Source organism: Malus sylvestris, chromosome 15 (genome assembly GCF_916048215.2).
Source record: "Malus sylvestris chromosome 15, drMalSylv7.2, whole genome shotgun sequence".
In the NCBI taxonomy this organism is placed as follows: domain Eukaryota; kingdom Viridiplantae; phylum Streptophyta; class Magnoliopsida; order Rosales; family Rosaceae; genus Malus; species Malus sylvestris.
In genome coordinates, this window is record NC_062274.1 from 32,601,261 (window position 1) to 32,617,335 (window position 16,075).

Sequence of the window (16,075 nt, forward strand, 5' to 3'; positions counted from 1 at the left end):
ACCATTGAAGCCAACAATGGCATGGAAGAGTTGAATAAGCTTCCGCCATGGTCTTCATTTGAAGACTTATGCTCAAAGCATTACAAATGGAAATACCTCCCGATCGAGGATTCCATGGCTCTTTGGCTCGCTCCTACAGACTGTCTAATCATGAAAGACATTGCCTGAAGCACACCATGATTACGTCCATGAATGAGTACAATTCTGAAGTTTATAAATCCGATCGAATTTTGGCTCGAGAATACTTTTCTCGTCCTTCGTTGTTTCTAATTCGCTCCTGAAGCAACAAGCGTAGAAAGTGGAAATTTACCAAATTCTCGGATCTGATCACTACCACAAAACGTGAGAGAAAGGTATGGACCCAATTCGGCTGGAGTCTACTGAATAGCTCTACCCAGTTTGGTCAAAGCCTACCGAATGGTGATGCACTGCTTCGGTAGGGATACACCGAATGGCATATTCTCTCACAATCCAATTTCGAGTTTGTTTTTACAACATATGGTAGAATTAGGGTCTACCAAGGTGTGGCATCATGCCCGAAGCATGATCCTTGGTACCTAAGACCTAAAACTTCAAGAATAAGGGAAAATATTCCCGAACCTTAACCCTGCAAAACCTATTTCCGTCTCAATGGAATAGACCATTGGTTATGCAACTGTTTGTGCCCTTACCAATGTTGTTAAGGAGTACCATTCTAGGAAGAGTGAAAGAGAACGTGGAAGTGTGGAGAGAGAAAGAGAGTGAGAGAGATCATGGGAGTGGGGAGAGAGGCATAGAGATTTATTTGTATTATTCTTTAACTTTTTAAAATCAGAGATGTTAAAATCATCTATAGGTGAGGTTTAAATAAAAAACAGCAAAATTTTGTTTTGTAAAATTACGTTACTGCCCTTAATTTTCCTGTTGTGAATCTTGTGATGGAAGACTAAATGTTTTTTTCATCATTTTTTGGTTGACAAAGATGGTTCTACTAATATGAAATTTTTTATTTTTGTTTTTAAAATTGAAGGAGAGAAGAAGAGAGTGAGAGAGAACGTGGAAGTGGAGAGAGAGGAAGAGAGTGAGAGAGATTGTGGAACAGGGAGTGTGGAGAGAGGGAGAAAGATTTATTTTGTATTTATTTTTTAACTTTTTTAAATTAAAGATGTTAAAATCACTTACACTTATCTTTTTTTTGTTGTGATAGAAGACTAAATAATCTTTTCACTATCTTTTAATTGACAAAAAAAATTCTATTAATATGTAGTTTGGATCATACGAGTAAGTTTTAAACTTTGTTAATCCAGGTCATTTTTCTATTTAAACTGAAAAATAAAGAAAAAAAAAATCAAAACAAGATGGAGGCCGATTTAATGTTTTGCTTGGTTTTTGTTAAGCACACTCTCCACGCGCCAATTATCGAACCCATCGCCCACTCTTTGTCCCTCTCTCTCCCTCTGCAACTTCAAATGGACCAAAATCCAAAACCCTAACTGAACCCAACCGCACAATCACAGAGATCCACAGCCCCAAAACAATGTCATTCACTTGCCTCCAGCTATTAGTAAATTCACCTCCGCGACCTCGACTCGCCCTCTACATCGCCGCCGCATCTTTCCCCAAAACCCCAGCCATTCTCTCTCTCCCAATCATCAGTCGCAGGCATTTCCCAATCTCAAACAACAGTCCTGTAAATCCCCAAAATTTCAGCTCCCATCAATCTCGTCTTGGAGTGTACAACTCCGATGCAACTCTGCAACCAAATGACGCCGTCAGTGGTGCTTTCAATTTGGACTATTTCTTGTCGATTGCGGAGTTTTTGTGCATTGCGTCGTCGGCGGTTGTTTCTATTGGTTTCGCGGTCAATTGCGCGGTTTTGAGCTTAAAGAAGACGTCTTTAGTGGCAATGGGGAACTGGGTTTTGGCGTCTGGGGCTGTGGCGTTGGTAATGGCCGTAGGGATCGGGGCGTGGATTCGGCGGCGGCAGTGGAGGCGAATGTGCAGGGAGTCGGTGAAGGGTGGGATGGAGTTGAATTTGTTTGAGAGAATTGAGAAATTGGAAGAGGATTTGCGGAGCTCGACTACAATCATTCGGGTTTTGTCAAGGCAGCTCGAGAAATTGGGGATAAGATTTCGGGTTACCCGTAAGGCTTTGAAAGAGCCCATTGCTGAGGTAATGGAAACTTTTGGATGACTGATAAGTTTGGTAAAGTCTTCTGTTTATAGTAATGTAGATGATTTTTCGGAGAATTACTGTTTGACAGAGAAAAGGAAATACTTGAACTATTTTTGCAAGCATTGGCCTTTCTAGTTGGATTATAAATTGTGATAAGGTCATGGAAATGTAGTATCAGAGTAATACTAAATAGCTTTAGAAATTAATGAAGTGTTTGATTATAGTTTAGTGGGTTAAGTTCGATTATAGTTTATTACAAAGACAAAAATGATATGAGGTTATAGTTTTGTTTGGGTTTCTGTTCATAAGTAACATGTATCAACTCCACATGGCACGAATAGTATACAGATTGGTTAGTGTCCGGTGATCTTACATTATTAATTAAACATATTGAGTTAGTCTTGACTAGTACTTGATACGAACCTAAAATGGCATAACTCGAATAGGATGCAGTATAACTTGATTACATGGTTTGCACCCGTAATAGTTGTAAGTATCAATTGAGTATATCTGTTACTTTTTAAGCTCCATCCTATAGAGTGACCTCTGAGGGAATATGAAACCATGTATTACACACTATATGGTTAAGTTAGTGATGATTTAATTGGTAGCTTTGTGCTGGTGGTTTCTGAATAACTCATTTTGTTGATTGTCAAATTGTGGAAATTGGAGTATATCTTGACATTTGGATATGTCATCTATCTGCCCAATTGAATTGAGTTTTTCCCCATCCAAAAATGTTCAAATACACTGTCCACAAATGTGGAGTCTTAAGAATTTTGAGATTGGTTAATTTTTATTATTCAAAGGCCACACAGTTAGAATCTATTTGCTATAGCTCGGTAGGATTGATTGTTCTTCAAATGGTGTCTAGATTATTACAATAACCACACCCTGGGAGATTTGATTTTGTTCCATAATCACCACCACTTTCATGGATTACTGGTTTAGACTTACGTCAAAATTTGAAGTTGCTTGTGGAAACCCATTCATCTACCTGTTAGTGTAACACCTCGGTTTCTGTCATCATTAACCTCAAAAAATAAATGTGAATTCTATGATTCTATCTTGCATCAGGCTAGTATTGGCACATTGCAATAAGTGTCTATGGAGTGATAATATTGGGATATACATGCCTATGATTTCAGTTGCATGCTGTATAATCTATTTCTTGTACAGTTTATAGCTTTTAAGTACTTGTATATCCCTTTGAATATGGAAACAGATACTGAGTGAAGGCTAATGCTGTAAGTTTTGAGTAGTGAAATTAGTATATCATGTAGAGCGCTGAAAAAGGTGAGGAGTTTATGTGCTTACTTGTAAACCTGTGAAATTATCTCATGAAGCACCTCTTAGAGTCTCTACACAATGGAGCATCTATATATGTTAATAACTCAATTTTGGTACATGAGAATTTTTAAGCATCTATATAGCCGATCCCACTCAGTGACTTGGATTTTCCAAGTCTCCAACCAAGAAGTTTTCCTCACTCGGGAAATTAAGGGAACACTACCCCAACCTACATGCTCCACTCAGAAAGCTTCAACATACAAGCTTCAACAAAAGAAAATTCAAAGAACTTAGCGAAGAAGGCTTTGGTGTATTTAACACAATACGTTGAAATGAAGGAAAGCTTATTTATTGATATCCCCGATAAGCTACAAATATGTACATATACATGAGTCAAAATAAACACACAAGAGGGAGCCTTCACAAAGGTTGCTTAGGAGAAGTCTCAGCAGTCGGTAGAGCCCCAGAAAGAGAAGGCACCGGAGGGGGATCATTTGGAGCCTCAGTACTGGACAGAACCCTAGAAGGAGGAGGCATCAGAGGTTGATCATTTGGAGCTTCATTACGCGGTACAGCCCCAGAAGACGAAGGCAATAAATGCCTTTGGAACAAACCCACAAATCTCTGATGATCAAGTAAAACCTGACCATCAGTTTCCTTCATCTGGTCAAGCTTCCTCTTCATGTTAGTAGCATAGTCATGTGCGAGCCGGTGCAATTGTTTATTCTCATGCTTGAGCCCTCTAATCTCCTGTTTGAGAGTCATCACTTCAGCCGCCAATGATTCAACTTGGCGGGTTCGAGCAAATAGGCGTTGGGCCATATTAGACACAGAACCTGCACACTGAACACTGAGAGCCAGCGAATCCTTAACAGCTAACTCATCAGACCGTTTGGAAAGTAGTCTGTTATCTTTGGGAGTGAGAAGGTTCCTGGCCACCACCGCAGCGGTCATATCATTCTTCATCACGGAATCCCCAACGGTAAGAGGACCAGTTGGGGAGACAAAGGATGGGCGCCATATGTTGTCTGGAGAAGGCGGGGCTGCCTCTTCAACAAGGTTCAAGTCAAAACGACGGTCGGAGGGGCCAGACATTTTCAAAGGTGTTGAAGAGAGAAGAGGTCGGACAAATCAAGATCTTAGAAGTGCAAGAATGAAGCTTCTACTGGTGGAGATTCAAGTGTGCTTTGGAACTTAATGCCAGCCTCTATAAAAATCTGCACTCGACGGAGCTTCAGAAATCAAAGAGGCGCCTGCTCAGAAATCGAAGAGGCGTTTGCTTTCTCAAAAGTTGGGCTGCTTAGAGATCACGAGGGTTGATCTCAGAAATCGAAGAGCCGTTTGCTTTCTCAAAAGTTGGGCTGCTCAAAGACCACGAAGGCCGATCTCAGAAATCGAAGAGGCGCTCGCTTTCTCAAAAGCTGGGCTCCCTAGAGACCACGAGGGCCGATCTCAGAAATCGAAGAGGCACCTACTTTTCCAGCCTTGTCAGCACCTGTCACACGCACACTCAGCTTTGCGGAAATTATGGGCATTCTGTCAAAGACTTCTGGGGAAGTAGAAAACACATGAATCTTACTGTTCAATCACCCACTTCCCACACGCAACAATAGCTCATGGGTACCATAGATAACTTTGCCAAAGTTCTCTGCCAAAGTTGAGCACGTGAAGCTTGCAGCTTCCACTACATCGCTCTGACCAAGAAGGGTAAAAGAATAGCAAAGAAACAGCACTAACAAAGTTTAGACCCATAAATTTTGAAGGTCTAGCTACCATATTATTACCCACAAGGGTAAAGGAACAGTACCACTGCTGGATAATTGGAAAGTCCATGTATGTCAACCTCTGTGCTTCGTGGCAAGGTAGACTAGCAAACATGCCCAACCTTTACTCACATTCGAGAAAACACTCCCAATAAGATTGCTTGCTCCAAAATCGAAGAGGCACCGTCCTCCGAATCTAAAGAGCCAGACTCCCAACATGACTACTTTCTTAAAAATCGAAGAGAGGGTAAAGGAACAGTACCATTGCTGGATAATTGGAAAGTCCCTGTGTGTCAACCTCTGTGCTTCGTGGCAAGGTAGACTAGCAAACATGCCCAACCTTTACTCACATTCGAGAAAACACTCCCAACAAGATTGCTTGCTCCAAAATCGAAGAGGCACCGCCCTCCGAATCTCGAGAGCCACTCTCCCAACATGATTACTTTCTCAAAAATCGAAGAGACACTGCTCCCCGAATCTTGAGAGCCAGACCCCCAGCATGATTGCTTTCTCAAAAATCGGTGAGGCACCGTTCTCCGAATCAATCGAAGAGGCGCTCGCTTTCTCAAAAGCTGGGCTGCTCAGAGACCACGAGGGCCGATCTCAGAAATCGAAGAGGCACCTACTTTTCTAGCCTTGTCAGCACCTGTCACACGCACACTCAGCTTTGCAGAAATTATGGGCATTCTGTCGAAGACTTCTGGTGAAGTAGAAAGCACATGAATCTTACTGTTCAATCACCCACTTCCCACACGCAACAATAACTCATGGGTACCACAGATCACTTTGCCAAAGTTCTCTGCCAAAGTTGAGCACGTGAAGCTTACAGCTCCCACTACATCGCTCTGACCAAGAAAGGTAAAAGAATAGCAAAGAAACAGCACTAACAAAGTTTAGACACATAAATTTTGAAGGTCTAGCTACCATATTATTACCCACAAGGGTAAAGGAACAGTACCACTGCTGGATAATTGGAAAGTCCCTGTGTGTCAACCTCTGTGCTTCGTGGCAAGGTAGACTAGCAAACATGCCCAACCTTTACTCACATTCGAGAAAACAGTCCCAACAAGATTGCTTGCTCCAAAATCGAAGAGGCATCGTCCTCCGAATCTCGAGAGCCAGACTCCCAACATGACTACTTTCTCAAAATCGAAGAGAGGGTAAAGGAACAGTACCATTGCTGGATAATTGGAAAGTCCCTGTGTGTCAACCTTTGTGCTTCGTGGCAAGGTAGACTAGCAAACATGTCCAACCTTTACTCACATTCGAGACAACACTCCCAACAAGATTGCTTGCTCCAAAATCGAAGAGGCACCGCCTTCCGAATCTCGAGAGCCAGACTCCCAACATGATTACTTCCTCAAAAATCGAAGAGACACTGCTCTCCGAATCTCGAGAGTCAGACCCCCAGCATGATTGCTTTCTCAAAAATCGAAGAGGCATCGTTCTCCGAATCTCGAGAGCCAGATACCACAGACCACTTTTTCAAAGTGCTCTGACAGAGTTAAAACATGTGAAACTGGCAGCTCCCACTACCGTGCTATGACCAAGCAGGGTAAAGGAATAGCATTACTACTTGTTGTTAGGGAGACTCCTATATATGTCGACCTCCATCCCCAACGGACAGGCAGACCTGCAAAAATGCTCAACCCTTCATCATATCTGAGAAGGCACTCCCAACAAAGCCTTTCGAAATATTCAGCTTTCTTTCCCCCCGATAATACCTCTGCAAACAAGCTATACTAGAGCAAGAATATCTCATATCATAAGGGTTAAAAGCAAGAGTATCCCATATCATGCTTTTTCCCTGTTTTTTCTTTTGGCCTTGTTTTTACCTGCAAGACAAGGAGAAAGAGAGCAATCAGTCAGCACTTGGAATCAAGCTTCCAGCCAGGAACTGACTGCCTGGAACCCCTTACCTGATTACTTACCTGGCATTGATCTCGAGTACTCATCTTCATCATCTTATGTTTCCAGGGAAGATTCCGCATCTGCTTGAGGAACAGATAGGGCAAGTGCAAAGGATACAAGGAAGCATGTGGAGACAAGCGTAACAGCACACGTGCCGATACATCCATTACTCTGTCAAAAGCAAAAGTATCCCATATCAGCAGGGTGGAACGTACTCTAGATTTGATGGACTTGTTTTGACCCTCAAATTCTTCAGTCGGCCTTATACTCTGGAGGAAACCAGAAAACCCTCCAGCTCAGTTCAAGAATAAGCCTGTGGAAAGTTACTTCTTCAAAAGCAAAAGTATCTCATATCATCTCTTCTCATTTTTCTTCTCTTTATCCTTCATGCTGCTGCAAGATGGGGAGAAGGTGAACAATCAGTCGGAGCTCTGATTGCTTACCTTGTCTGTCACCTCTTTCAGCAGACCCCCTAGCTCGGCGACTTGGGGGACTCCTACTACATGGTTTGTATCGCGCTTGACCAAGCCTGAAACTACAATTAAGCTTCAAGTGAAATTGATACATTACCTTGTGCATCTTCACCAGTTAAAGATACCACCCCTGGATGGAGGAAGAGTACTTCCAGAGAAGATGCCACATCTACCTATGAGACAGATAAGGCAAGTCAAGACGACACCACACTCCGATACTTAGAAGTTTCGTGATTACGAGATCATTCTCCCACAATATTTCCTAATGTCATTTGTACTAAATCATTCACTCGTACTCACTAAAGGAGAGCTTGAACCTATGTACTTGTGTAAACCCTTCACAATTAATGAGAACTCTTCTATTCCGTGGACGCAGCCAATCTGGGTGAATCACGTACATCTTGTGTTTGCTTTCCTATCTCTATCCATTTATATACTTATCCACACTAATGACCGGAGCAATCTAGCGAAGATCACAAAAAGCGACCGTTTTCGTTACCTAGGATCTATCTTGCAAGAGAACGGAGAATTAGATGGAGATCTCAACCATAGAATACGAGCTGGATGGAAAGAGTGCATCCGGCGTGTTGTGTGACCGTCGTAGGCCACTGAAGCTCAAGGGAAAATTTTATAGGACGGCAATAAGGCCAGCGATGTTGTATGGCAGAGAATGTTGGGTGGTGAAGCATCAACACGTACACAAAATGGGTGTAGCGGAGATGAGGATGCTTCGTGGGATGTGTGGGCACACGAGAAAGGATAAGATTGGGAATGAGGATATCCGAGGTAAAGTAGGAGTAGCCGAAATTGTAGGAAAGATGAGAGAAAATCGGCTCTGGTGATTTGGACATGTGCAAAGAAGGCCGACTGACGCTCCGGTTCGAAGATGTGACTACGGGACAGAGGTTCAGGGCCGAAGGGGTAGAGGAAGACCTAGGAAAACTTTGGAAGAGACTCTAAGAAAAGACTTAGAGTACTTGGATCTAACGGAGGGCATGACACAAAACCGAGCGCAATGGCGTTCTAGGATTCATATAGCCGACCCCACTTAGTGGGAAAAGGCTTTGTTGTTGTTGTTGTTGTTGTTGTATAACTGTAGAAGTAAGATCTGTATGCCTACTGGATTCTAGTGGATGCTTACCATGTTCTCAATCAAGTACGAGTAACGATTATATACAATAGAAGAGTGTCGTCTAGGCCATATGGTCATGTGCTTGGCTCGAATGCTGAATACGCTAGGATTCTTTTCAAGAAGAATAGTAAAAGAGATCTAAAATCATAGCAGCTATTCAGAATCCTCTACTTCTGTGGTGAGCTGTACATGCAAAAAAGCTAACCTATTTAATAGTCATCATTACCTTTGCCTGATGACCAAATCATATTTTCAGGCTTTTCAACTATTCTCTCCCTACAGCCAAAAAAAGAAAGGACACATCGTTCTCCTTTCCCGGCATGATCATTAATCATTGTGAAATGTCAAAGGTCATAGCCATGAGAACAAAGACACTCAACTTCAGAACCCAGTGATCTTGAAAAATGGTTCTGTCGAATCTCTGGTAGCATCTGAAATAATTTTGTCGAACTGGAGACCATTTTGCAGATGATTGGGACAGGTTAAAACAAGTTTAGACACTTAGCGGATATGCAAGATAGTGTGGGTAATGGTATGAGTGGTAAGCAACATGGGTAAAGTTGCTACAACAAAAACTCAAGGTTCTTTGGCTATGAGCCTATGCCATGCTGAAATGTTTAGGACCTTAGGATATTTACTGCTAACCCTGAAAAATGGATTAATTCAATATGTTGAAATGCAGAAATAAAGTGATCTTGTTTGCTTAAAGTATCAATAAACTTGTATCATATAATATTGCAATTTATCTGGCCCTTCATCTAACTAGTTTGTTGTTTCTGAAGACTGCAGCTTTGGCTCAAAAGAATTCTGAGGCCACTCGAGCATTAGCAGCACAAGAAGACATTTTGGAAAAGGAGCTTGGAGAAATTCAAAAAGTTTTGCTGGCAATGCAGGTCAGTGTTCTCCACTCCCAGCTGGTGGCTAAACAGGATTTAGAGTTGTCAGGTTTCCTCAGCATGTAGACTCGAGGATCAAATATTTTCAATGATTTTGGGAATAACATTAACTTCTATGGAGTTCTTCCATTAGTGATTCAGCTGGTAGAAACTGGTTATATTCCCTTCTACAAGCTAGAATGCCAAGGTTAATGGACTTTCAGTGTTTCTATCTGTTTGTGATTGCACTCTTATCTGCTTTTCGAATCTCGGTCATGGATTCTCTAGGTTAACAAAAAATTATTAATTGTGAGATCCAACTTTTGGCATCATTATTTTGAATATAATATGTTTCGCTGATTGTCATATGCAGGAGCAGCAGGAAAAACAACTTGAGCTAATTCTTGCAATTGCGACTTCTGGGAAGCTACGGGAAAGTAGACAGGTACGCGACCAGGAACAAAGTACCACTATAGTACCTAATTCAAGTGAGGAGGATTTAAAACAGAAGGAAGCCCACCAAATATAGTCTATTGATGGAAGCAACGCAGACTACCAAGGATTTTGGAGCTGCAAATTCTCATGTAACCGTTATTCCAACGTTGTTGGTCACAAGCCAAATACGTGGATCTGTATTCCGCTCAGGCGATTATCAATGCAGCTTTGTCCCCGGGGGTATCAGGTTTTCAGCCAAGAGAAAAGTTTCTTAGGCTTGTTGGACGTACGCAGTGCTGGGTGGTAAAGGATAAACAACAAAGAAAGAATAATTGTAATACAGAATTGCAACCATTTGAGCGTACAATTGTAACAATAAGGTAGGAATGTAATTTCTCCTCGCTCGTGTTCTGTAATTGTCAATTGCGTAATCAATCCGATTTCGTGTCACGATGTATATGTTTCTGGTTTCCCGGATCAACTTGGTCTCATGTAATGCTATCGGTTTCTAACTGACGCTTCAAAACCTGATCATTTCTTAAAGTTTGGACCCTCCGTGGGTGTGAACCTACCTAGTTCCTCCATGACTAGTCGTGGGTTCAAACTTTGATAATTATTTCGTTTTTAGTTTCTTGGTTGGACAGATTTCACTTGCATTGATACACATAGTACGTGGTTACGGAAACACACACATGGAAGTTTAATGCCGATTATTAATGGCAGATAATTAGTAGCAAAAACAACATTTCTTACACCAGGTTACAGGTGGTTGAATCTCTAACCTCCTCCGGAACTCCATCAAGAAAATTCAACGAGATCGGAGCCAATCAAACCCACCATTATCGAGATAAAAACCATCATGGAACCTCATTTCTACGTCCTTCATACTGTTATCGTCTTCCCATTCTTCACCTAACATCTCTTCGTCAAATCATCCATTACATCCCAATGTAAACTAGCCAGAAGAAACCCAGTAATTTGAACAATCGTCCCAGGCCTGAGAATTTCTTGACAGATTTTCATCAAAATCCTCAGAATACTTGGTTGCAATAACTTACACTGAGTATTCCACGAAACAGGTAAAGCATGATTAAGAAAACAACCAAGAAAGTTAACAATGATCAGTTTATTATGATTGTAACTTGCTGATTTAGTGGATTAGAGAGGTCGGTCAACAATTAACTACGAGGTTGGCTACTAAATAACCTCATATATTGTTTCATGCATGAGCTAGTAGATGTAATATACAGTTAAATATCTATAAATTGATAGCCTTCTTTAGCAAATATAAAATAATCAATGAATTAATAATTTATTAAATTATCAATTAATTAGCCGTACTGACCCTGAGGGCAGTCCATGTAGGCACCCGCTTAGGGGCCCCACTTGAGAGGGGTCATCAAAAAATTTATATATTCTGTAAATTACATAAAAATACAGAAAAAGAAAAAAAAATATCAAATTTCATTTTTTGGTGCAATGGAAATGTTCAACTTCCTTTTTTTTTGGGTGTTGAGTTCGAAACATGGAGTTGCCTTTTTAGTCACTAGTTTTTTCTTGTTTTTAAAAAATTACTGCCAATCGATTTGTCCAAGTGCATATAAAGTTATAAAACTCAAGTCCCTTTGCAATTTTTTTTCTTTCAACTTTTCAATCTCTCCATTTATATCGAATTTTAAATCAACTATCATATGGTCTTGAAGATTGTATGTGACGACCTGTCCCTATTTTCTATGTAATTTTCTCCTCAAGTGTGTCAAATGACGATTATGCCCTAGTTGGCTAAGTGACGTGGATGTACACAGTACATATGTGGTTTTACATTATTTTTATCACTATCCTTATCCACCAATTATTTTGGTTCCCACAATCCCTAGCCCAATTAGATATTTTCTCTTTCTTTTGGACCAATTAAAATTATCTCTCTCTCCTCTGCCCAATCAAACCCGAGCTCTTTCTCTTTCTCTCATTCTCGCACCTTCTTCTCTATTCTTCTCATACTCGAGCCACCACCACCTTTTAATCATCATCAAACCATAACGGATCAAGCCTAAAAACATCACCATCGTGCTCATCTCGGCCTCACGAACTCAATCGTTTCTCGTTTTAACAAGTTTTGACTCGTTGACTCGTGAACTCCGACTCGATGGTTCTTGGGTCGTCGTGATCGTGGTTGAGTTGCGAGGTTATAAGGCTCGAGAAAGTTTCTACTCAACTCTCTAAGGACCTTAGACTAAGTTTGCGTCGGATCACGCGAGTTCGAGAAGTTTTAGTTTTGGTCGGAACTTTCCAGGGATTTTCAGGCCATTTTTCGCTTGATTTTGGACTTTTAAGAGGTACGAACTTGTTCTAGTCCTCAAAAGCTTTAAATTCATATAAATTTCATGGATTTTGGTTGAGAAATGAACTAGATATTGAGGTTTGAAATTTGTTTCCAGAATCTGGCGATATTTTCCAGAAATCGGCGAACTAGACGACGGCGGACAGTGAAGCTCGCTGGAGAAGAAGGCGAATATTCCGTCAAAGTTGACGGAATATTCTGATGGCGTCAAGTAACGTTGTTACCATTTAACGGAATATTCTATGTATTTTGAAGAAATATTCCTAACGTCTGTTAGGGTTCCGTCAACGCATGCCGTGCACGTGCCTGCACGTAAGGCCGTGGGTTGAACGGCGCATCCGGCTGGCGAGTTCATGTGCGGGTCCGTGACTTCGAGTAGAACATTTTCGTATATTCAAACCTTCCGTTTGAGCAAACTATGAGAAGTTATTCTTAGATTCTTGCGTATGTGCTAATTAATTAACTAAAAATAGTTGTTTCGCATATAGGGGAGACTTACCATGAGGACGAGCGGGACAAGCGAGGTTGGGGGGCTTTGATCCTTCAACATATCAGTGAGTAGGCATTTGTTTTCATATATATATATATATTTATATATCTTACGGTGTCCAGAAATGTTTTAAATTGATTATGCATAGCATGTCATGATTTAAATGTGTTCTATTTAAATATTGCATTATGATGAGATTTGTGATTATATCAAATGATCTTACGAAGGCGCAAGTAAGTTTAGGTGAGTTATTATGTGATTGAAATGTTGCATTATATGAGCATGCATATATTCATTTAGAGCTTATCATTGCTGCACCCCTGTGTTAGTGCTCCCGCCTTGGGCCAGGGCACAGCCTTCACGTGTATGTTCACCTCCCGTACCACAAGCTCGCCTTGGATCCAAATAGGTGCTAGCCTATTGTACAGACTGCATTAGGCAGTTTCGACTCATAGATGACCCGAGATTTATTGCTAGCCATCACATGATCGTAGCACTAGAGCATACATATTTACACCCAACCTGTCGTACATGTCACACTAGGTGACTCCGACTCGTGTGCTAGCATAGAATGACGAGCAATAGGTCCAGTCGTATAGGTCACATTAGGTGACTTCGACTGGCATGCTAGTTAGACCGATTTCACACCTAGCTTACGCCTATTATTGCTGAGATATCGTGGCATGTCATGCTTCTATTTTCACTGCACTCATGCATTCGTTTTTGTACTTATTTAGTATTATTTTTTGGAAACTATACGGGTTTTACAGTGAGGGATTATTACTTTCAGAAAAGAGAAATGTGTTTTCTAAAGTTTTGTTTTTGTCCACTCACCCTTCTGTTTTTCGCCTCTCCAGGTCATAGATAGCCGTTCTCTTTTGTGGCACACGAGGACTAATCAGCGGTTCTGACACTCCATCAAATAATGTAGGGATATTTTACCTTTGGTTGTGTATTTAGTACTTAATCAGTTCGACTGCACCTTTATGTTATCTATGCTCTGAATGTTTGTAGTTTGGGTTTGACCACTTTCACATACTTACTTAATTCTAGCTTAAATAAGTTTTAATTTGGTTTTAATTTGTTTGTTCACATTCTTATTTACTTCTTTTACACTCTTGGCTACGTTACTCTCACGTGACGGCCAGTATACCTCGACTTCGGTCGGGGTGTATCGGTTTGGTATTAGAGCATACGTTTGGCAGTCCTGCATTCTTCGTTTGTATTATAAGTCCTAATCAATTTTTTATCTCTTATGTCAGAATCATGCCGCCTCGTAGAGAGCCATGTGTTCCCTCTAAGTCTAATTTTCCAGATTTTGGACAACTTGGTGAAGCTATTGCTAATGCTATTCAGTCTTCACTTTGTCCTCCTCAAAAGACTACTTTGGAAACAATATCTCACCTTCAGATCAATAATTTCTTGGGCAATGAGGGACTTGAGAAATCTGTTCTTTGGCTCAATCATGTCGAGAAAATTTTCAGAGTTATGTAGTGTCAGGGAACTCTTCCAGAAGAAAGGTGGGTCAAGACAGTCACTTGGTTTTTACTTTTGGAGGCTGCATCCTGGTGGACTCAGGAATGGCTCCCGTTGTCAGTTCAAGATGCCATGAATTGGGAGGTTTTTAAGTAGCAGTTTCAGGCTAGATTTATACCACTGTAGTATTTTGATCATAAGAGGGACGAATTCTCAGAATTGAAACAAGGGAAAATGTTAGCCACTGAGTATCACAGGAAATTGACTGATTTGTCTCAATATTGTCCTAAGATTACTGCAAAGAGGCGGTAGGTCCACAAGTGGTTTATGCTTTAAGCAGCAGAGGAATCTTAGTAGTTCTGGTGCTCCACCTTGTCGTAGGTGTAATAACTGGCATTTCAGATAGTGTAAAAGTGGTAGTGGTGGATGTTTCACTTGTGCTCAGATGGGGCATAGGGCTAACCAGTGTCCACAGAATCAGCAGAAACCTCAGCCCCTTACATTACCACCTGCAGTCCCTATCCAGCAAATTGAGGGACCTAGTGCTTATACTTCGACAGGTTATGGTGGTGCTTACCACTACTAGGGGGATGTAGCTCAGTATCCAGGATGAGCATATATGTATCCACCTGATCTTTATTATCAGGGTGGTTACCCACAGTACCAGGGATGCTATATGCTGTATGCGCCATATCAGGGTGGCGGATCGCAATGGTATGCTGAGGGATAGTCCCAGAATCTTGATGTCACCTCAAGTAGTGGTGGTTCGATTAGGCAGCCTAGTCAGCCCAGTCAGGGATGAGGTATCCAGGGATGTGGTAATTAAGGAAACATGGGTTGTGGAGGTCGGCAACAGGCACATGGCCGTGTCTATCACATCACTCTGCAAGATGCTCAGAGCAACCCTAGTTTGATTATGGGTACGTTGAATATTCTTGGTCATTTTGATAAAGCATTAATAGATTCAGGTGCTACGCATTCTGTTATATCTTATATGTTTGCTCAAAAGACTTAACCACACCCTACTTCTCTTGGTTATGAGTTGGAGTTTTCCATGCCTAGAGATGAAACTTGCTATGTTAGCTAGGAGTATCAAGGATGTCCTGTTCTTGTTGAGGATGTCATCATGCCAGCTAATCTTGTTCCACTAAATATCGTCGATTTCATTGTTATTCTGGGCATGGATTGGTTACATTACAATTGTGCCAAGTTGGATTGTTATCAGAAGGTTGTCACATTCCATCGGCCAGGCTTGCCTATGGTCACTTTTGTCGGTGAGCGCAGTGGGTTGAGATAGGGCATTATCTCTGTCGTGAGAGCGAATAGACTATTGAGGAAATGATGTCAAGGCTACCTAGCTCATATGGTGCTGAACAAGGATACTTATGCTCGAGTGGAGGATATTAGGGTAGTCCAACATTTTGTTGATGTCTTTCCTGATGATTTACCTGGACTACCTCCAAATCGTGAAGTGGAGTTCACTATTGATCTAATTCCAGGTACAAATCCTATTTCTTTAACCCCTTACCGAATGGCACCGGCTGAGTTGAGAGAATTGAAAACCCAGTTGCAAGAACTTGTTGATAAGGGTTTTATCCAGCTGAGTACTTCTCCTTGGGGAGCTCCAGTTTTGTTTGTGCGAAAGAAAGACGGAACTTTGAGGCTGTGTATTGATTATCAACAATTAAATCGAGTAACGATTAAAAACCATTATCCATTACCTCATATTGATGA

General features: G+C 41.2%; 1 protein-coding gene across 1 annotated transcript; it reads left to right on the forward strand.

Moving 5' to 3' along the window:
* Window positions 1-1,362: 1,362 nt before the first annotated feature.
* LOC126605497 (uncharacterized) lies at window positions 1,363-10,560 on the forward strand. Its single transcript, XM_050272907.1, has 3 exons — window positions 1,363-2,152; window positions 9,507-9,617; window positions 9,973-10,560. Exons 1-3 carry the CDS (start codon window positions 1,517-1,519, stop codon window positions 10,126-10,128), a joined length of 903 nt encoding a protein of 300 aa, XP_050128864.1. The 5' UTR covers window positions 1,363-1,516; the 3' UTR covers window positions 10,129-10,560.
* Window positions 10,561-16,075: the final 5,515 nt, after the last annotated feature.